The sequence below is a fragment of the Narcine bancroftii genome, chromosome 2 (genome assembly GCF_036971445.1).
Source record: "Narcine bancroftii isolate sNarBan1 chromosome 2, sNarBan1.hap1, whole genome shotgun sequence".
NCBI lineage: Eukaryota > Metazoa > Chordata > Chondrichthyes > Torpediniformes > Narcinidae > Narcine > Narcine bancroftii.
Genome location: NC_091470.1, coordinates 173,562,573 through 173,586,227, shown reverse-complemented (window position 1 = coordinate 173,586,227; position 23,655 = coordinate 173,562,573). Strand labels below are relative to the sequence as shown.

The window sequence follows — 23,655 nt, the reverse complement described above, 5'->3', positions numbered from 1 at the left end:
CCATACCTGGTGAGTATTTGATTCTGCCTCCAGCTTCCTTTGGAATTGCTTCTTTGTTGCTGAGATAGCCTTCTGCTGGTCATACCTGGACTTGTAGAGATCTGGATCACTGGCCTTAAATGCTCTTGATCTCACCTTCTGCAGGTTGCAAAACTTCAGATTCATCCACATCTTCTGTTTGGGGAACACCCAGTTTGTGTGTGTGGGCACACACTCGTCCATGCAGTGACACGTTACTTATCCATTCTGGGACCGAGAAGGGTCAGTTCTTGAATGTGGTCCAGTCCTCCGATTCAAAGTTCACCTAATTGGGATGTTGAATGGCAATGGGCCAGGCCCACCCTTTACAACACTGAGGATAGATGGAACCTCAGCGCATAGCAGCACCTTGTGCCATTGAACTTTTGTTCTACCATAGCCTGATGCAGCCACACATGAAGGCAGTCATCAGGATGAGGGCCACATTGGGTGTGTCCTTACCCTGTTGTCTGGTGACTTGTACACAGCAACCCTTCAGATCCTTTCCATCTTGGATCCTGTAATACAGTTTTGCTGACCGCCAGGGCGGAAGTGTGGGGGAATTGGCTAAGCACCTCGATGGTGGAATGGGGAGAGCACCATCCACCTGATGACCAGGTTCCTCGCAGTTATTGAGAGGAAACGTCATTCCCCACAGATCCAGTTTCTGGTGGACCTTTGCAATCCTCTTCAGTTGATCTTTGTTGCACACCATGGTAAGGTAGTCAGATCTGACGTTGAATGGTGGACCGGTCGGACAAGTCACGGAAGAGCTTTGTCTCGCTTTTCCAAGTCAAAATGGCAGCAGATTCTGATCAGTTTGCGGATCGATCATTTGTCTGAGCTGAATACGGCAACATCGTCCATGCACAGGGAGTGTCTCCAGTGCCTGTCATTGTCAGTTCTCTTATTGCCCTCGTCCTTCCTAATGGATTCAGCAAAAGGCTCTCTGCAGCACACAAATAAGATTGGAGAGAGCAGCAACCCTGCCTGACTCCAGACTTGATTGGGAAGCTATCTTTTCCCACCCATTTATGCTTTTTACACAGCCACTGCATTTCAGTAAATTATTCCCATTTTCCCAGAACACGTGCTGAAATGGGAATGAGGGTGCCATTTCTGTTCGCCATTTTGCCTCCTAGTCACCTAGTCATTTTCCCCAGAATGCCTGCAGTCTTAACTGAACTGTAGGTATTCCGTGACCAAGGGGCTAATGAATATGACATAGCAATGTCGTACTGCCGGGATGCTGTCAGAAACCGAGATTTGCAGTTTTGGTAATTCCTGTGCGAAAGACCACTGTTGGGATGTCGGGAGACTCTTAATAACGGTAAAATCCAGCGAAGACTCTGTTTAAAAAAAAAAAAAAAAAAAATCATTGATTTGGACAGTGATATGTCTGTGTAGAACAGTTTAATCCAATTGTGGATCTTCTCCCCAAAGCCCATTTTGGAGAACACGCCCATCATTTACGTGTGCAGTATCCCGTTGAAAGCCTTCTGGTCTAAGATGGGCATGTGTCCCACCCCCCTGTCCTACTTGTAGATGGTGGTATCTCAGAGCATTGCAAGGCTGTCAGAGATTTTACTGCCTAGAACTGTGCAAGTTTGTTATGGGTGGATCACCTATCCCAGGACAGACGACTCAATTGATGAAGGCCTTGGACAGGATTTTTTAGCCAATTCTTAATAAACCTATGGGTCTCAGTTCCTGATATCTTCCTCCTTCCCATCCTTAAAGATGAGGGTGATGATGTCCTTCCTCATGGATTTTAACATGCTGCAGCCTAGGAGCATAGCATTGTCTACTTCCAGCAGGTCTCGGCCCACACTGTCCCACAGAGCCATGAGCAAATCTGCTGGTAAGCCATGGCTTCTGGGAGTTTTACTTGACCCAAAGGAACAGATGGTGTCTTTCAGCTCCCCCAGGGTAATTGGCTGGTCCACTTCCTCTTCTAAAAGACCTCTGTGATAGAAGACCGGAAGTTCTGGGAGGCTATTCCACCTGTGGCCTTACTGTAGTACAGATAGGCATAAAAGGATCTGTGGATCATCTGTATGCCCTCCTGTGAGGATATGACTGAGTCATTCTCTTTCTGAAGTATGGATCACAGATCTCCCTCTTTGAACCTTTTGGAAGAAGCTTGAGCACCTCTCATCCTGCTCTGTTGAGCGGACACTGGGTTGGAGGATGAACTTGCGATTTTTCACCTCTTGAAGTTCCTCTTTCACATCCACCACTCTTGAGTACAGGAGGAGGAGGAGGAGTTGCTGCAGGTCAGTCTGGAGTTGGCTCAGTTCTCTCTGTCTTGCTCTCCAAGCACCTTTGAGGATAAAGAATCTCTCGATTTCCTTCAGGTGTGCATTCTTTACTGTCTCCATCAGGAGTGTGGAGGAACTGTCCAGTCTCTTGTCAGCACTGCTGGATTGTCCACCCACATCAATGATTCAGTTGAAGTTACTGGCCAGAAGAACTGGCCTGGATGTCATCAATAACGGTGGAAGCTGCTGGAAGACGGCCAGGCTCTTGCTCCGCATGGGTGAGGTGAACATGTTGATCAGCTGGGGCAGGGTGTCATAGTACATTAGATTCAACACAAGGATCTGCACCCACCCCCTCTGCCAACACATCCTTAACCTTGGTGATTATAAAGTTGCCTCCCTGCTGCAAGATGCCAAGACCATACAGACAACCCATGGGGTCACCGTCATGACATCTTAAATAGTTCCTAAGGTGTGGCAACCACACTTCTGTATGCAAGTCACATCAATTTTTTTTAAAACTTGTTTTAATTCAGTTAATTACTTTTTCATTCATTGTAAATCTAACAGCAGGAACATTTTCATCAAAGGTACAGAAAATATTTGTTTTATTTCCCTGTCGGTTCGATATTTGTAAACCGTCTGTAAGGAGCCAACACCAACATTAGCTAAAACACAAAAATGCTGGAAAAACTCAGCAGGTTATACCTTGAAGAGGGGCTCAGGGGTGAAACATCGGTGATGTATCTTTACCTTCTATGGATGCTATGAGACCTCCTGAGTTCCTCCAGCATTTTTGTGTTTTTACTACAATCACAGCATCTGCAGGCTTTCAAATTTCACTAATTTTAGATAATCATTTGCTTACAATTCTGTAAAAAAAAAAAAAAAAAAAATTGCTCTGACCAATACACTTTATTGGAATTTATAATAACTAGGACATTTAGAAATTAGAGCTAAAATTAAGGAGTTTAGAAAAAAAACTTAACAAATATCTTGCACGTATTTAAAATTCTTTTCATAACCAGCACATTTGTTTCCATGAAAAATCACCTTCCTGACCCTGGTCCTCTGTTTGCATATATGTCTGATAATTATTTGCCTCATTTGCAGTTCAACAGATGTGAAAAGTTTTCAAGACTTGCTTTTGTACTCATGACCCAAAGCTTTTATTCAGATCATAGATAGAGAAGTGACAGTGGTAAGCAGTGCCCTACAGGATTCCAATATTAACCAAATTTATAGAGATTAAAATAATCCATCTCCAACAATGTTCTGCTAAATTTCTTGGGTAAAACACAGGATTCTGTTGACACCGTGGTTAAGTGAAGGCCTTCTCTGCATCTGAGAGACTGGCTGCAGATTAGGAGATCACTTCGCCCAGCACCTCCTCTCTGTCCCCAGCAAAAGCGACCTCCCCAACTATTTCGATTCTGAGTCACACTCTCAAGCTCATAAGTCCATCCATGGCTTTCCACACTACCCCATCCTGACCACCGCAGATTGGAGGAACAACACCTCATTTTACGTCTGGGCGCTCTCCAACCCCAGGGCATGAACATTGAGTTCATAGCATTCCACTATCAGCTTTCTTCCCCCCCCCCCCAACTAGTTATTCCAGTTCCTACTTCCTTTCTCTCTCCACCTAGCCTAGACTCCACACCCCATGTGGATTTCTCCCACCTCTCCACCTATCATCTCCCACCCTCACCACTCCCCCCCTTCCCTCTTTTGTTCAGACATCTGTCATGTTCCCCTACACCTTGATGAAGGGTTCAAGCCCGAAACATTGGTTCTGTATCTTCACCTTTGAAGATATAAAGCCTATAAATGCCTATAAAGGCACAGTTTTACCTGCTGAGTTTCTCTAACATTTGTGTGTTTTTTTCTGATAAATTTCTTAGATGCCCAAGATAAAGAAATCCCCAGGATTTTCCTTCCATTCCCATAATAGTCTATCCTATGTGGTTATACAGAAAATATGGTTCAGCATCTGCTCATGTGTCCAGATTGTTAACCAGGTGTGTGGTCAGGGCCAGATTCCAAACTCTGGGTCAGGTACATGTCCATTTGCAGTTGGAGCCAGGGTCCAGTATGCAAGTTCAAAGTCAATGGGTTCCATTTCCCATTCCCTTTAAGCTCACCAGGTTCACTGAAAATTTTGTACCAATGGTAATGTGTAAAAACAAAGGGAATGAAATAAACATGTGCTGTGATATGAATAGGGATAATATCTAACAGTCCAAAAGGTCTGCTGGTTGGGCATTACTTTCAACTGGGTGTGCTAGGTTATATTGTACTAGTATGTGCAATACAACGCCCAACCACATATACATCCGTGGTCCCATAATGACCATATTCAGTTACCATGAACACGCCCATCATGGACGTGATGGAGCAGTCGCTAGCTATAGGAAATTATATACTGAATACCCACACTGATCCTACTGTCCCACTCTCTCCCCACAGCCTCGTGTCTGTCCCCACATTGATCCCACTGTTCTGCTCTCTCCCCACAGCCCCATGCCAGTCCCTACACTGATCCCACTGCCCCGCTCTCTCCCCAAATCCCTGTGTCAGTCCCCACACTGATCTCACTGCCCTGCTCTCTCTCCCACAACCCCGTGTCATTTCCCACATTGATCTCACTGCCCTGTTCTCTCCCCACAACTCCGTCATTCCCACACTGATCCTTACTTACAAATAAAAAGTTTACAGGTGCACTACATTATCCCATATAGCTTTGCTAAGTATATAATATGGTGATTGCCTAGTGTCCACATCGTATAACACCCAATTTCACAACATATCGTGGATTTTAAGCGACCCATGCTGTATATTGTTTGATAAAGTATTAAAGGTGCTTAAACTCTAAAATGTATCAGTCACCTCATCTGTTGACCATTATGAAGTAATCAAATGTATCAGTCACCTCATCTGTTGACCATTATGAAGTAATCAAATGATTACATAGTATTTTTTATATATCTTTCTAATAACTGACATCAGCAAATAAGCCTGTTGTTTAAAGGAGTTAAAGTTGCCCTTTATGACTTTCCATTTATTCCACAGCAACAATCCCAGACTTTAAAAAAATTATATGCAGACACATAGTAAATGGAGCCTCATTTCCTTTCATCATCTTTAGATAAATGTCAACTTGGCAGCATGTCTGATTGCAGGCCTCTTTCTTTCTCCAACAGTGACATTAACAAATCCAGTATAAACATAATTAGTGAGATTTAGTTAAATAGATTAATAAATCGACTAAAAAGGTGATCATGCAAAAGCAGATACTTTAAAATAATATTTTGCATGTCTTCATGAAGGAGTGATGGTGCAAAATTCTAATGGAGGATGAGTAGTTTCAAAGGATTGACTGCAGATTTTGAATGTTATTCCCTTGGGCAGAGAAGGGAAAAGGCATAATTGGGCAACTAAGTATCATGTCGGCCTAGCAATAGCGACAAAGAAACAAACAAATTGGAGATGAAACACTAAATAAATAACAGCCTGCGTTTTATTAAAGATCATATTTATTTTGAGTAATGCAGAGGGTTGTTGAAGATTTGTACAAATTTTCAAAAGACATTGATGAAGTTCTGCATACAGGGAAGGAATGGGAGAGGCGATACAAATTGGGTAATGTTTTCATAGCTTTGGGCTAAATTACCACTTTCTGTGTATATCATAAAGCCATAGAACATTGCAGTATCGAATAGGCCCCTTCGGCCTTTCTAATCTGTGCTGAACTATTTCTGTCTAGTCTTCAATGACCACCAGGTCGGCCCATAGCCCACCATACCCCTCCCATCCAAATTCTTCACATTCACCACTTAGCTGGCAGCTTGTTCCACACCTCACTATCCTGTCCATATCTCAGGATGACGTGCCTTCAGGAGAGTTAATCCGAGGAAAGCATCCGGCCTGGCCGACTATTAAAAATCTGTGCTGACAAACTTACCAAGGTGTTCACGGATATCTTGCATATCTTACTCCAGCAGGGTGTGGTAATGAACTGTTTCAAACAAGCTTCAACCCAAGAAGTGTGTAGTATCTTACTTTAGTGACTATCGACCAGTAGCACTTGCACTCGCACTGATGAAGTGTTTTGAAAGGCTGGTGATGAAGCAGATCAGCTCCAGTCTGAGCACTGGATACATTCCAGTTCACCTATCATAGAAGCAGGTCTACGGTGGATGCCATCTCACTGGCTCTACACAAAGCCCGAGAACACCTGGACTGCAAAGATACATTCATCAAGATGCTCTTTATTAACTACAGTCTGGCATTGAATACCATCATCCCCTCAAAGTTGATCAGCAAGCTCCAAGTCCCATGTAATTGGATCATGGATTTCCTCACCTCCAGACCACAATCAGTGAAGATTGGTAAGAATTTCTCCACAATCTCCATCAGTGCCGGAGCACCACAGGGCTGTGTTCTTAGCCCTCTGTTCTACTCACTTTACACCTATGACTGTGCCTCGGTACGATAATAACATCATCTACAAATTTGCCGACGGTTTGGCTTATCTGTGCAATTATATGTGTTTCTCTTTTATAAAAATATAAGGCTTCTCAATGGGCATAATTCTCTGCCTTTAACCGAAATTGCTTCAAATTTGAATTTCTTAGCACTTGCAGGAGGGAAAGTTTAAAATTTATAAATAATTGGGATCTCTTTCTGGACCAGAGACACGGTTACATCTGAACTGGAGGGGATTAATATTTTGCAGGGGAGATTTGCAAGATTCACCCGGAACTTTACACCTACAACTGTGTGGCTCGATAGGACAATAACGAATTTGCAGACGATACCACAGTAATGGGTTATATAAAGAAAGGTGATGAATCAGCATATAGGAGGGAGACTGAAAACTTGGTTGAATGGTGCACCAACAATAACCTTGCACTCAATGTCACCAAAACTGAGGAGCTGATTGTTGACTTCCAGGAAAGGAGAGCCAGAAGTATACCCTCCAGTGATCATTGGGGGATCAGAGGTGGAGAGGGTGAACAAATTTAAGTTCTTGGGAGTTATTCTCTTGAAGGATCTTTCCTGGACCCAGCACACCAATGGGTTCATGAAGAAAGCATATCAATGTCTCTACTTCCTCAAGGAGTTTGCAGATGTTTGGTACGACACCAGAAACCCTGGCAAATTTCTAGAGGTGTGGTGGAAAGTGTGCTGACCGGCTGCATCATGGTCTGGTATGGGAACACCAATGCGCCTGAGCGTAAAGCCGTCCAAAAGGTAATGGACACAGCCCTTTACATCACAGGCAAAACCCTACATCTACAGGGGACGCTGTCGTTAGGGAGCAGCAGTGATCATCAAAGACCCTCGGCACCCAGCGTACGCTCTGTTCTCATTGCTGCCATCAGGACTCGCACCACCAGGTTCAGGAACGGGTGCTACCCCTCCACTCACAGGCTCCTCAACGACAAACTCAATCAGAGTTTGTGCACTTTATTGATTTTCTTTTTGTTCTCTCTGTATTGCAGTTTGTTTACATTCGTTATCTGTTTACAGTTCTTTGTATGTTTATGATGGGTACAGTTTTTTTGCACTACCAATTAGTGGTTATTTTGCAGTGCCCGCAGGAGAAATGAAACTCAGGGTTGTACGTGATGTCATGTATGTAGATCTGAAATCTGTTATGACCTCGTGCAGTTAAAGGGATAGAGTAGTGGAGAATGAATGTTATATTCCAAGACCAATCAACTTTGATATATAGTTAATAATCTGACATGGTATAACCCACAGAATGCTCTCTGGGTTCTTGCCAGTTATTGGATTTGATTGCTGTTTTTGTGTGGTTTCGGAAACCTTGTGAAATTTAAGGTATTGGAGCAAGTCATATTGGAAAATAGTATGTGATCCCCTACATGGGAACTTCTTGCACAGGAACCTTGTTAGCCATCTTGATGTATGTTCCATTCTTTTGCTTTGAAAGCTGACCTCTTCAGCAGAACTTAATTTTGAATGAAGGGTAATGCTGTTTGGCTTCTGTGTTTAATGTGACTTTCCAAATCATCTACAAGCATGGATCATTTTCTGATGTGTAGCTCGGGTGAAACTTTGGAGATGAACTTAAGACATGAAAGTTGGAGTTGTAGAGAGAAGAAAGTTGTCTGAGGATACAACAGAATGATACAACAGGAAAGTTAGGCAGATCAGGGTAGAAGATAAAATTTAATTGGGACAAGTGTGGTGAAATCTACTTTTCAAAGTCAAAATTATGTAGAATGGTTGGCAAAGACATTTTGAGGGTTGATTTCACAGGGATCTAGGGCTACAAATCCATGGCTTGCAGAAACTTGTGACACATGGATAGAGTGGAACACGTAGATAAGGTAATGACAAAGGCATACTTGCTTCCATAGGTCAAGCCGTTGAGTTTAAAAGTTGGGTGGTCACGTTTCAGCTGTACTAAACATTAGATAATATTTATTTTGTGTCCAGTTCAGGTCACTGTACAACAGCAAGAGAGCGGGAAAATCTGAAATTGAAAACTGTTAATTATAAGCAAAGATTCTCTGCCTTTATGGATCTTTAAAAAAATGATGGGCATAAATAATCTGGGAAGGATGGGGGGGGTAGGGCTCTAGAAATAGAGGGCATGTTTAAGATGAGAGAGGTGAAATTTAAGGGAGATACGAGGCTTTTTCCTTACAGTGGATGATTATCTAGAAACATTTGCCAAGAGAAGTGGTAGAGGTAGATATGATGACAATTTTTCAATACCATGTCATACCATTTGGATAAGTACTTGGATTGGAAATGCACCTGGGAATGCAGGCAAATGGGATTAGTACAGATAGGTACCATAAGACTCTTTCATACAAAGCCCAACTGTAAAGGCTTTGATATTCCGCCCATATGTTGGGAGACTTACCTTTATGAATGAGCTGTGGCCGGCTCCAAGGCACTGACTGCAATCCCTCTCGGGGAAGGATCGTCGGTGGAGCGCTGAGCTCTGCCACCTAGCTTGAATGTACTGCTGCTGCAAGAGGCTGGCTAGGGTGGCTGATGGTGACACCATGAGGCCGTGACCCATTTCCCCCCCCCCCTCTCTCCCTCCATGACCCCCTCAGGACGGGCAGCTGGAGGGGGTCATCAGGGCAGGGGCGGCTGTCAGCAGCCATCAGGCGGCCAGTGTGGGCTGTGATAGCCCCGCTGGCTGCTCTAGCACCTCACCAGGCAGCTTTGGCCTTTGGGGCCACTCATCAAAGCAGCTCAAAATGTGGCAGAGCAATGGCCAACTTCCCTTCCCTTAATCCCCCCACGCAACTGACAAATGCAGAGTGGTTCCAGCTATGTGGGGGATTGTGGGTAGGGAAGACAGCCATTTCTCTGCCACATATTTATGATGGGCGATGCCACGGTACCAGTCGCCCCACCTCCATTGGCTCCAGAGGGCACTATGAGGTGCCACTCATCATAAATGCTATGCAAGAGCAGCTTTTGAGGGCTGTTCAATGAAAGGTAAGTTTATATTTTTCTCTCCAGGTGGAGGCTTGGCATGAAAGGGCCTTCAGTCAGCACTGATGAGGTGGACCATGTCTTGGGTAAACTTATACCTCTCACTTTGTTCATTTTAGATTTGGTCACAGTGTTTGAGCTACCGAAAGAAAATAGACACACACACACCGAGAACAGTTCAGTTTATACAAATGTTTATTACAAATTCAAAAGCTGATTTCACACTACAATATGCAAGCCCTTCCCAACTATACTTATCAACGCTTGGACTAGTCCCAACTGCAGAAGCGAGGCAACGACTGCACACTTGTAGTTGGTTGTCAGGGCGCCGGTAGCAGCTTCTCCACCTCCCCTGACCACGACGCTGGCTGGACTCTAGAAGTTCTTCTTGCTGAGAGATGTTGCCACCTCTCGGAGAATCTCTCTCTTCAGCAGCGGGACCATGGCTTATATTACCCAAAAACTGCTTACCCAAGCACCTATTCCCAGCACAGCAAGAAAGATAAGCAAACAAGCTAGCATGCCTAGGCTTCTATCGAATAACATAATTTTCAGCTTATCACTTTGAATACAATGATTTATTTTGCATCAAGGCTAGGCTTCTGACAGTCTGTGATCAAAACAAGCAGGAAGATTAAATGTTCTTGGTACACAGATGTCCTTTCTCCAGATAACAGCATCTCTGGCTCCTCAGTGGAATTTAACTTATGTCTGCTGATTCTAAAAAAACAAGCAGGTTCTCAGCCTTGCAAAACCAAGAGCAGCAAATTAAAAAAACAGGTTAGAATCTTCCATTACATTCCACCCCTTGGTCACAGGCTGTCAGACACGAGACTTGACAAGCATAAGAGTATAAAAAGAGTGTAAAAGAGAAATCAAAACTACAATAATCACAAAAACAAGCAATAAAGGGAGCAACCAACGGAGAATAATGTGGCCCAACCCCCCAAATGTACCAGCTAAGCATGAAAAAGGATTCCAACCAAGGCTCACATTATCCTTGTTGGCCACAATACCCAGACACTGGAGCTCACGAACAGAATTCGAAACATGCTGAATTATAACAGAAACATATAAGCTGCACTTGAGGCGGGTGACCGAGGACTTCCTTGATGTAATGCATCAGACCGTGTCTCCCACGGGCAACTACCTCGGAATGTCCTCGTTATTACAAATCCAATTGTTGGCACCGAAGCAGCTGTTAAGCCAGATCACCAGGAGCGTAAAACGGAGTACCTAGAACAAAGAAGCCTGACACATGTCACGATACCGTAAGCGTTCAGTGTTTAAACAGACTAAATCATCCTGTCCCTCAATAGCTACCCACCGAGTGTTACCCTGGGCAGGTGTCACTATTTCTCCTTTTACAGGAGGGCTAATACCTGGTGGTGCCACCCATACCTTTTGTCCGGAATTCTCTAGTTCAGGAGTGGGGGGGCAATGATTGTTTTTCCTCTGGAGTAGGCTGTAGTTCAGAAGTGTGAAGAAGTCGGTGGAAAGGTGTACCTCCCTTTAAAGAGCGATGATTCAAATTGTCGACTGCCTGCTGCAGCACATGACACCACCCCTTCAAGGTTCCCAGTGGTGTTAACAAACAAATTTGTTCCTTCAGTAAGCCGTTCATTCGTTCAACTAACCCAGCAGCCTGCGGGTAATAAGAAATATGGTGAACCCATAAGATACCGTTGTCATTTGCCCAATCACAGATTGCCTTCCCGGAGAAGTGCGAGCCATTATCAGGCTGAATCTCCTCTGGAACATCATAATGAGAAATTAAATGGTTTAGTCCTTGGATAGTGCTAGTTTGGTCAGCCATCTTGGTGGGAAAAGCAAAAACCAGGCCTGAAAAGGTGTCAACCATTACTAGGACGTAACGTTTACCCATACAGTCTGGGATAGGGCCTATGTAATCAATTTGCCAAACCGCAGCTGGGCGAGCACCCCGTTTTATTCGGCCATGCGGACCAGGAGGAACGACATGGGACTTCACAAATTGACATTCTGGGCATGTACGCACGACCATGCGGACATCATCCTGATGGACGGGTAAAGCATGTATTCGGGCCCACACAGCTGATCCCTTCTCCCCCAAATGACCATTCTGTTCATGTGCCCATCGTGCCAGGGGGACGGTATCAGCGCGGCTGATAGTGGCAAGCTGATCTGCTACTGCATTATGTTGTGCCATGTTAGTCGCCACATTGGTATGGGCATCAAAATGATGCACAGTTATCTCACGGTGGTGGGAAGCATCCCACAACAGCTACCACAACTCTTTGCCCACACTGGGCGGTCATGTATCATCCAGTTATTCTTTTGCCAATCAGGCATCCATACCACAAGTCCATTAGCCACAGCCCAGGAATCAGTAAACAGGCAAAGAGGGTGATCATGGGGATCTAGTGGTAAAGTGACTGCCTGCAACTCAGCATACTGACTGCAGCCACCATCCCCCTCCTCTGATAAGTGAGTTCCTGACTTGGGATGGTAAGCCACTGCCTTCCACTTTTGCTTTCCTTGCACCCACCGGCTGATACCATCAGTAAACCAGGCATTCTCTTGTTCTGCTGGAGTGAGCAAATCATAGGGTTTACCCCACTGAACTGGTGAAGGGAGTAAAGGAGGGGGCAAGGCAGGTTCAACGTCCTCATGACGAGATGGAAGATCAGCCACCTGTTCGTGTATGCGGTCCACCCCTTCAGGCCCTCTGGTTGCACGACTCTGAATATACCACTTCCATTTAACAATAGAAGACTGCTGAGCTCGCCCGATCTTTAGATTAGCATCATTAGCCAGAAGATTTTTTTTAATACCTAGTGTCGCCGAAAATGTTCTTCGCGCAGAGGAACTACTGACATGGTCTTTGCCCTCAGACAGCTCCAAGAAAAGTGCAGAGAACAAAACAAAGGACTCTACATCACCTTTGTTGACCTCACTAAAGCCTTTGATACCGTGAATAGGAAAGGGCTTTGGCAAATACTAGAGCGCCTCGGATGCCCCCCAAAGTTCCTCAACGTGGTTATCCAACTGCACGAAAACCAACAAGGTCGGGTCAGATACAGCAATGAACTCTCTGAACCCTTCTCCATTAATAATGGCGTGAAGCAAGGCTCTGTTCTCGCACCAACCCTCTTCAATCTTCTTCAGCATGATGCTGAAACAAGTCATGAAAGACCTCAACAATGAAGACACTGTTCACATCTGGTACCGCACGGATGGCAGTCTCTTCAATCTGAGGCGCCTGCAAGCTCACACCAAGACACAAGAGCAACTTGTCCATGAACTACCCTTTGCAGACGATGCCGCTTTATTTGCCCATTTAGAGCCAGCTCTTCAGCGCTTGATGTCCTGTTTTGCGGAAACTGCCAAAATGTTTGGCCTGGAAGTCAGCCTGAAAAAAACTGAGGTCCTCCATCAGCCAGCTCCCCACCATGACTACCAGCCCTCCCACATCTCCATCGGGCACACAAAACTTAAAACGGTCAATCAGTTTACCTATCTCGGCTGCATCATTTCATCGGATGCAAGGATCAACAACGAGATAGACAACAGACTCGCCAAGGCAAATAGCGCCTTTAGAAGACTACACAAAAGAGTCTGGAAAATCAACAAACTGAAAATCCTCACAAAGATTAGCGTATACAAAGCCGTTGTCATACCCACACTCCTTTCGGTTCCGAATCATGGGTCCTCTACCAGCATCACCTACGGCTCATAGAACGCTTCCACCAGCGTTGTCTCCGCTCCATCCTCAACATTCTTTGGAGCGACTTCATCTCCAACATCGAAGTACTCGAGATGGCAGAGGCCGACAGCATCGAATCCACGCTGCTGAAGATCAAACTGCGCTGGGTAGGTCAAGTCTCCAGAATGGAGGACCATCGCCTTCCCAAGATCGTGTTATATGGTGAGCTCTCCACTGGCCACCGAGACAGCGGTGGACCAAAGAATAGGTACAAGGACTGCCTAAAGAAATCTCTTGGTGCCTGCCACATTGACCACCGCCAGTGGACTGATATCGCCTCAAACCGTGCATCTTGGCGCCTCACAGTTCGGCGGGCAGCAACCTCCTTTGAAAAAGACCGCAGAGCCCACCTCACCGACAAAAGACAAAGGAGGAAAAACCCAACACCCAACCCCAACCAACCAATTTTCCCTTGCAACTGCTGCAACCGTGTCTACCTGTCCCGCATCGGATGTCAGCCACAAACGAGCCTGCAGCTGACGTGGACATGACCTCTCCATAAATCTTCATCCGCGAAGCCAAGCCAAAGAAAAATTAGCCAGAACCCAATTCATTATTGGAAGTGCAGGTCGCAATTGAACATCTGCATCTCCTGTCATTCTTTCAGTCTCCAGCAGGGTCCAGTAACAGGCTAGTAACTGTTGTTCAAAAGCAGAATATCGAGTGGCAGCCTCAGGCATGGTACGTGACCAGAATCCCAGTGGGACTCGGTGACCCTCTTGTTTCTGCCAGAGGCTCCAGCAGGCCACATCATCAGTAACGGAGACCTGAAGTTCGTAGGGGGTATCGGGGATGTGGGGAGCAATGGGCAGGGCCCGAAGAATAGCCTGCTTGGTGGACTGGAACGCCCTTTCCTGATCGTTACCCCATACAACGTCTCTTTTCTTTCAGGTAACCTTATACAGAGGACGTAAAAGCAATGCCAAGTGTGGAATATGGCGTTGCCAGTATCCCAGGAAACGCTGGGTCTCATTTTTGTTAGTAGGAGTGGCCAAGTCTGCAATTTTATTGCGAACTTTATCGGGAACAACTTGTTCTCCAGCATGCCACTGAATTCCAAGGAAAATAACTGTCTGGGTTGGGCCCTGTACCTTGGCGGGGTAAATGGCCCACCTTCTTTGCATCAGGGTATCTTGGACACTCTCCAAACCTTCCTGTACCATCTCTTCTGTGGCCCCTTGGATCATCACATCATCAATATAATGATGAATCGAGAGGGAAGGCGATACTGGCACCGTCTCCAGATCACGGGCAATTAGGCTGTGGCAAATAGTGGGAGAGTGTACATAACCCTGAGGGAGGCGAGCAAAGGTATACTGGCGCCCCTTCCAGGTAAAGGCGAACTGATCCTGTGAGTCCTCAGCTATAAGAATACTGAAGAAGGCGTTAGCGGGATCAATGACAGCATACCATGTTCACGAGTTCCCAGTAGCATTGTTTAGAATAAGGGTAACAATGTCCGGAACTGCTGAAGCAAGTGGTGGGGCATGTTTGTTCAAAAAGCGATAATCAACTGTCATTCTCCAGGAGCTGTCCGGCTTTGGGACCGGCCAAACAGGGCTATTAAAGGGCGACGTTGCGGGCCTCACTACCCCTTCTTGCAAAACATCGATGGTGGCAGTAATCTCTTCTTGCCCTCCAGGGAAACGATATTGTGGAATGCACACTGGTTTCATGGGGGGTGGCACCATCACAGGATCCCACTTAGCCTGACCCACTACTAGTTTTTTTGTAATAGTCCGAATTCCAAATACAAATCCCCCTTGGCTTGTATTAAGGGCCGTACCGGCCAACATATTAATACCCAGGATACACTCGTCAGTAGCAGCCACCAGGGCATGTAACCAGACAGGGGAAGGGCTATCACCCACTATGGCATGGACTTTTATTTCCTTTGCCAGGGTGATCGCTCCTCCCAACCCCTCTATTCGAAAGGTCGGTCCAGTCCAGAGGTCGGGGTTACCCGGAATCACCGAGTGCTCCGCATTAGTATCGACCAAGGTCAAATATTGGCGGTCACTAGCCCAACCCCAATGGATTGTCAATGGTATGTAGGGCCGCGGATCCCCGTGTATCCACCGTATCTCATTGGAGTAGACACGGGAATCCCACCCACACCCTCATACCTTAGTAGGGTTCGGGGTCTTCCAGGACCACATGCTACTATTGTCCATAAGAGTCTTTTTAACCAATTGTTGTATCTCATCATGGGTAACTGGAGCAAGAGAAGCTGGCTCGATAGGAGCAGCAGTGGGAGCAGAAGGCACAGTTGGGCCAGGAAGACTCAACAGCTGGGGATGATGTTCCCCTGCCTTCCTCTTATAAAGGGCATAAAGGACTGCAGTAGGTTTCCCATCAATATCACTTTTAGGTACACCTAACTTTAACAAGGTTAGAAAAAGGTCCTTTCTTTTTTTTTATAATTTTTTATTTTTCACAACCATAAAGCACATTAACCATGATACATACTTTTTCCTTTTCAAATATATACAGTGCCATTTTCTCCCCCCCCCCCCCCCTCCTCCCATCCAACCCTCCCTACCTCCCCCCTCCCGTCCATTTCAAGTACAAAATCTAGGATACATTAAACCAGTCAAACAATGTTGTCATTCAATAAAAATAAACAAGAAATTCTACTGAGTCAATTCTTTTCATTTCCTTCTCCTTTCGTTAATTTAGGTAGTGAATGTCCCCGGTAGGTTTTCGCTATTGTGTTTCATGTAAGGCTCCCATATTTGTTCAAATATTTGTTCAAATATTTCAATATTATTTCTTAAACTATATGTTACTTTTTCTAATGGAATACATTTATTCATTTCTATATACCATTGTTGTATTTTCAAATTATCTTCCGATTTCCAGGTTGACATAATACATTTTTTTGCTACGGCTAGAGCTATCTTAACAAATCTTTTTTGTGCATCCTCCAAATCCATTCCAAATTCTTTGTTTTTTATGTTACTTAGGAGGAAGATCTCTGGATTCTTTGGTATATTGTTTTCTGTAATTTTATTTAATATTTGGTTTAGATCTTCCCAAAATTTTCTACTTTCTTACATGTCCAGATTGCATGAATTGTTGTTCCCATTTCTTTTTTACATCGAAAACATCTATCAGATACTGTTGGGTCCCATTTATTTAACTTTTGAGGTGTAATGTATAGCCTGTGTATCCAGTTATATTGTATCATACGTAACCTCGTATTTATTGTATTTCTCATCGTTCCAGAACATAACTTCTCCCATGTTTCCTTTTTTATCTTTATATTTAAATCTTGTTCCCATTTTTGTTTAGTTTTACCATTTGTTTCCTCATTCTCCTTTTCTTGCAGTTTAATATACATATTTGTTATAAATCTTTTGATTATCATTGTATCTGTAATCACATATTCAAAGTTACTTCCCTCTGGTAAACTCAGACTGCTTCCTAATTTGTCCTTCAAGTAGGATCTCAATTGGTAATATGCCAGCACTGAATCTTGAGTTATATTGTATTTATCTTTCATTTGTTCAAAGGATAATAATCTATTTCCTGAAAAACAATTTTCTATTCTTTTGATCCCTTTTTTCTCCCATTCTCTAAAGGAAAGGTTATCTATTGTAAAAGGGAGTAACTTGTTTTGCGTCAATATTAGTTGTGGTAATTGATAATTTGTTTTATTTCTTTCTACATGAATCTTCTTCCAAATATTGAGTAGATGATGTAATACTGGAGAACTTCTATGTTGTACCAATTTTTCATCCCATTTATATAATATGTGTTCAGGTATCTTTTCCCCTATTTTATCTAATTCTAATCTAGTCCAATCTGGCTTTTCCCTTGTTTGATAAAAATCTGATAGGTATCTTAATTGTGCGGCTCTATAATAATTTTTAAAGTTTGGCAGTTGTAAGCCTCCTTGTTAATACCATTCTGTTAATTTATCTAGTGCTATCCTAGGTTTCCCCCCTTTCCATAAAAATTTCCTTATTATTTTCTTTAACTCCTTGAAGAATTTCTCTGTCAAGTGTATTGGCCATGCCTGAAATAGGTATAATATCCTTGGAAAAATGTTCATTTTAATACAGTTTATTCTTCCTATTAGTGTTAGTGGTAAATCTTTCCAATGCTCTAAATCGTCCTGTAATTTTTTCATTAGTGGATAATAATTGAGTTTATATAGTTGGCCGAGATTTTTATTTATTTGTATACCTAGGTATCTTATTGCTTGCATTTGCCATCTGAATGGTGATTCCTTCTTAAATTTTGAGAAATTCGCATTATTCATAGTCATTGCTTCACTTTTATTTACATTAATCTTGTAACCCGACACTTCTCCATATTCCTTCAATTTCTTATATAATTCTTTTATTGATAGTTCTGGCTCTGTTAAGTATACTATAACATCATCCGCAAATAAACTGATTTTATATTCCTTGTCTTTTATTTTTATCCCTTTTCTATTCTTATCAATTCTGCTAGTGGTTCTATAGCTAACGCGAACAATAAAGGTGATAATGGGCATCCCTGCCGTGTTGACCTGCTTAAGTTAAATTGCTTTGATACATATCCATTTACTGTCACTTTCGCCAATGGTCCCTTATATAATGCTTTAATCCAATTAATATACTTCTCTGGTAAACTGAATTTTTGCAATACTTTGAATAAATAATTCCATTCTACTCTGTCAAAGGCCTTCCCTGCGTCTAAAGCAACTGCTACTGTTGGCGCTTTACTCCCTTCTACTGCATGAATTAAGTTAATAAATTTACAAATATTGTCTGTTGTGCATCTTTTTTTAATAAATCCAGTTTGGTCTAGATTTACCATTTTTGGTATATACTCTGCTAATCTGTTTGCTAATAGTTTAGCTATTATCTTATAATCTGTGTTAAGTAAAGATATTGGTCTATATGACGCTGGTGCGAGTGGATCTTTCCCTTGCTTTAGTATTACTGTAATTATTGCTGTTTTACATGAATCTGGTAAGCTTTGTATTTTATCATTCTGGTTGATTACTTCCAGGAGGGGAGGAATTAATAAATCTTTAAATGTTTTATAGAATTCTGTTGGGAATCGATCCTCTCCTGGTGTCTTATTATTTGGTAATTTTTTTATTATCTCTTGTATTTCTACTATTCCAAATGGTTCTGTTAATTTATTTTGTTCCTCTATTTGTAGTTTTGGTAGTTCAATTTTAGTTAGAAATTCATCTATTTTCCCTTCTTTCCCTTCGTTTTCAGTTTGGTATAATTGTTCATAGAATTCTCTAAAGTTTTCCTTGATCTCCTTTGGATTATATGTGATTTGTTTGTCTTTTTTCCTTGATGCCAATACCATTTTCTTAGCTTGTTCTGTCTTAAGCTGCCATGCTAGAATTTTGTGCGTTTTGTCCCCGAGTTCATAATATTTCTGTTTTGTCTTCATTATATTCTTCTCCACCTTATATGTTTGTAGTGTTTCATATTTTATTTTTTTATCTGCCAATTCTCTTCTTTTAGTTGTATCTTTCTTCATTGCTAATTCTTTTTCTATATTTACTATTTCCCTTTCCAACTGCTCTGTTTCCTGATTATAGTCCTTCTTCATCTTGGTTACATAACTTATTATTTGCCCTCTAATGAACGCTTTCATTGCATCCCGTAGTATAAACTTATCTTTCACTGATTCCGTGTTTATTTCAAAATACATTTTAATTTGTCTTTCAATGAATTTTCTAAAATCCTGCCTTTTGGGTAACATGGAGTTTAATCTCCATCTATACATTCTTGGAGGGATGTCCTCTAACTTTATTGTCAATATTAAGGGTGAATGGTCCGATAATATTCTAGCTTTATATTCTGTTTTTCTTACTCTATCTTGCATACGAGCTGATAACAAAAATGTCTAGCCGAATAATATGAATATTCCTTTTTCTTTGGGTGTTGTTTCCTCCATATATCCAAAAGTTGCATTTCTTCCATCGATTTAATTATAAATTTGATTACTTTGTTCTTTGTGTTAAATTTTTTCCCAGTTTTGTCCATATTTGAATCCAAATTCAGGTTGAAATCCCCTCCTATTAATATGTTCCCTTGCGTATCTGCTATCTTCAAAAAAATATCTTGCATAAACTTCTGATCTTCTTCGTTAGGTGAATATACATTGAGTAGATTCCAAAACTCCGAATATATTTGACATTTTATCATTACATATCTCCCTGCTGGATCTATTATTTCCTCTTCTATTTTAATTGGCACATTTTTACTAATTAATATAGCTACTCCTCTTGCTTTTGAATTATATGACGCTGCTGTTACGTGTCCTACCCAATCTCTCTTTAATTTCTTGTGCTCCAATTCAGTTAAATGTGTTTCTTGCACAAATGCTATATCAATTTTTTCTTTTTTCAGTAAATTTAGCAGTTTCTTCCTTTTAATTTGGTTATGTATTCCGTTAATATTTAAAGTCATATAGTTCAATGTAGCCATTTTATACTTTGTTTATCTTCCCTTTCCGTTTCTCCATCATTACCTTTCCTTCTTATCCATTTCTGCTTTCTTGTTTTGAACACTTGATAAGACAACAGTTCTAAAACATCAAACATTTTCCCTATTCTCCTATTTAAAACTTCTTTAACCCCAATCTCCCCTCCCCCTCCTGAGTTGTTCTTTATCCCTTGTCGGACAACCACATCTCCCCTCTCCATTTGGATTTGCGAATTCACTCGCAAACTTCAGCTGATTTTGCAGTGACCGTAACTCCTCCCCACCCAGCCTCCCCCAGAAAAGATTTCAATTTTCATATGTAACAAAGGTCACTCTTTTAATTCCCTCCTTATTCCCTCTATTCCATTTTCCTCCCTTATTAATTCTTGTCTAAACTCTATATATTTTCCTCTAAATACGGATACATTCATGTATGCACACTATATATATATATATATATATATATATACACACACACATATACCCCTTTACACACATACATATAGATCATGGTCATTTTTACTCTTATTACATGTCTTCATCTCTCTGCTTGTTTTGTAGTTGTTCTGCAAATTTCCTTGCTTCCTCTGGATCCGAGAATAGTCTGTTTTGTTGCCCTGGAATAATTATTTTAAGTACCGCTGGGTACGTTAACATAAATTTATATCCCTTTTTCCATAAGATCGTTTTCGCTGCATTGAAGTCCTTCCTCTTCTTCAGGAGTTCAAAACTTATGTCTGGATAGAAAAAAATTTTTTGACCTTTATATTCCAGTGGCTTTTTGTCCTCTCTTACTTTCTTCATTGCTTTCTCCAATATATTTTCTCTTGTTGTATATCTTAAGAATTTTACTAAAATGGATCTTGGTTTTTGCTGCGGTTGTGGTTTCGGGGCTAAAGTTCTATGTGCCCTCTCTATTTCCATTTCTTCCTGTAATTCTGGTCTTCCCAGGACCCTGGGGATCCAATCTTTTATAAATTCTCTCATAGTCTTGCCTTCTTCATCTTCCTTAAGGCCCACTATCTTTATATTATTTCTTCTATTATAGTTCATATCTATCTTCTGAGCTAACAGCTCCTGTGCTTCTTTAGCTTTTTTATTAGATTCTTCTAATTTCTTTTTTAAGTCTTTTACTTCCATATCTACAAATATTTCTCGTTTTTCCATATTTTCCACTCTTTTTGCCAATTCTGATATGGCCACTTCCATTTTATTCATTCTTTCTTCTGCATTCTTAATTCTTTTTATCTCATCAAATTCTTGTAATTGCCATTCTTTCACTGATTCCATATATTCTTTAAAAAAAGATACATCCATTGTCTTGCTTTTCTCTTCTTCCACTTCTTTCTTTTCTTCTTCTTCTTCCTCTGGATTGACCATCTGTTGTTTCCTTGTTTTCTCTTTACCCTCTTCTTTCTTGTTGTCGTTATTGTCTGTGTTCTGCACCTGCTGCTGTGCTGCAGGTGTCTCTCTCAGCTGTGGAGATCAACTCCACAGCTGTTCCCCCCTCCCGTCAGTGTTTTTTTTTCATGCGCATCGCGCATGCGCGACTCCTCGCGCATGTGCGGTTGCGCACTTTTACTCGGCTCTGCGAGCCATTTTTGTAGTCCCGAGCCCGGGACCTCCACTGACCTGTGGGAGCGGGCCTCTCTCTCCGCGGTGGGCCTCTTCGGACAGGTAAGGCCTTTACCTTCTTCATCCGACGTCTTTCCTTCTTCTTTTCTTCCCGTTGTTTTTGGTTTTTCTTTCTTCGCTGCCATTTTCTTCACACTTTTACTTTCACTTTGTTGTGGTTTTTAAGTTTGTGCCTTTGTTTTTTCTCTATCTTTTTTTAACCTTTCTGGAGAGGGCTGGAGTTCCCCTACCGGCCACTACTCCATCACGTGATTCCCCGAAAAAGGTCCTTTCTTGTCGCTCCGTTATTAGCAGCAGACCCTCTCTTTTCATCCTGCTTGTCTGATTTAACCTGGGTTGTACGTGAGTGAATTTTACCTCCCAATTCTTTGGCTCGGTCCTGACTGGTGCAAACAATCTCACTCATCATGGAACAGCATTGTCGCATGGCTTCTAGCTCCTCCTCTAATTGCTTCCTCTTGTGCTGAGATTCTACTTCTCTTTGAACTGATTCTGCTTCACGCTGAATGGAGTGGCGTAAGGCTGTGGCCAGCAACCAAACACCATCTGTCAGTGTGCCCTTTTTATCAGGAAATTTTCTTTCTCGAAGGAGAGTGGCAACCCGCTCTCCCAGAGGTGCACTTGATGGATCTAACCTCATCCCAACTGAGGGGTGGTCCCAACAAAGACAGGGTATTGGCCAACATGCCAAACCCATCGTCTTTTGAAGTCCATCCAGGAATCATGAACTGCTCAGGGCTCACCTCTTTCTTTCAGCGAAACATCTTGAGACCAATCCTGCTCGCAGCGCCAGTTGTCTTGGGTAAACTTATACCTCTCACTTTGTTCATTTTAGATTGGTCACAGTGTTTGAGCTACCGAAAGAAAATAGAGACACACACACCGAGAGCAGTTCAGTTTATACAAATGTTTATTACAAATTCAAAAGCTGATTTCACACTACAATATGCAAGCCCTTTCAAACTATACTTATGAACGCTTGGACTAGTCCCAACTGCCGAAGCGAGGTGACGATTGCACACTTGTAGTTGGTTGTCAGGGCGCCGGTAGCAGCTTCTCCACCTCCCCTGACTGGGACGTTGACTGGACTCTAGAAGTTCTTCTTGCTGAGAGATGTTGCCACCTCTTGGAGAGTCTCTCTCTTCAGCAGTGGGACCATGGCTTATATTACCCAAAAACTGCTTACCCAAGCACCTATTCCCAGCACAGCAAGAAAGATAAGCGAGCAAGCTAGCATGCTAGGCTATTAACGAATAACATAATTTTCAGCTTATCACTTTGAATACAATGATTTATTTTGCATCAAGGCTAGGCCTCTGACAGTCTGTGATCAAAACAAGCAGAAGGATTAAATGTTCTTGGTACACAGATGTCCTTTCTTCAGATAACACCATCTCTGGCCCCTCGGTGGAATTTAGCTTATATCTGCTGATTCTAAAACACAAGCAGGTTCTCAGCCTTGCAAAACCAAAAGCAGCAAATTAAAAAAACAGGTTAGAATCTTCCATTACAGACCAATACGGTCCATTTTTGTTTTGTCCTGTGTAATTTTATGATATAGATACACCTCATTAACTAGAAATATATATTTCTTTTATTCAATACAGAGGGATTTCCCCCCACACCATCAGGTACTGCACTAGATCAAACTTTTGCTTGTGAGTGAAAAAATATTCTCTCAAGCTTTTTTAAGAAGTGCTTTTGAGTTGATCAGAAAGTGGTGTGTCGTGCAGATGAGAGAGAGAGAGAGAGAGAGAGAGAGAGAACAGTTTAATCGAGATTATGCTTCTCGAGATCTTGCTCAGCTATGCATTTTTTCATTTTATCCAACAACAGTGAATGATTTGGTGGGAGTAATTTGGGCACAAAAGGTATTGTTGCTATACCTACGAACATTACTTAACAAGAAATATCCCTTTGGCCCATCACAAATATGCTGACCCTCCCTAATTCCATCTATCAGTCTATAATCCTTCTCTGGTTCTCCCATTCTTTCATCATCCCTGGCAGAGTGTAACCACCAGTCTCTATGTGTAAATAAAACTTGTCTCTTGAAATAAAA

General features: G+C 42.3%; 1 protein-coding gene across 4 annotated transcripts in view; it reads left to right on the top strand.

Annotated features, from left to right (window-relative positions):
• usp48 (ubiquitin specific peptidase 48) overlaps window positions 1-23,655 on the top strand; it is a 181,059-nt gene that overhangs the window by 2,210 nt on the left and 155,194 nt on the right. The window contains exon 1 of one of the 4 annotated variants that reach the window (XM_069919154.1): window positions 4,227-4,300. The exons of the other annotated variants lie outside the window; for them this stretch is intronic. Within the exon in view, the coding sequence (XP_069775255.1) occupies window positions 4,242-4,300 (59 nt within the window). The 5' untranslated portion in view covers window positions 4,227-4,241. Of the gene's footprint in view, window positions 1-4,226; window positions 4,301-23,655 lie in introns of those variants that run through there. 4 annotated transcript variants of the gene reach the window in all.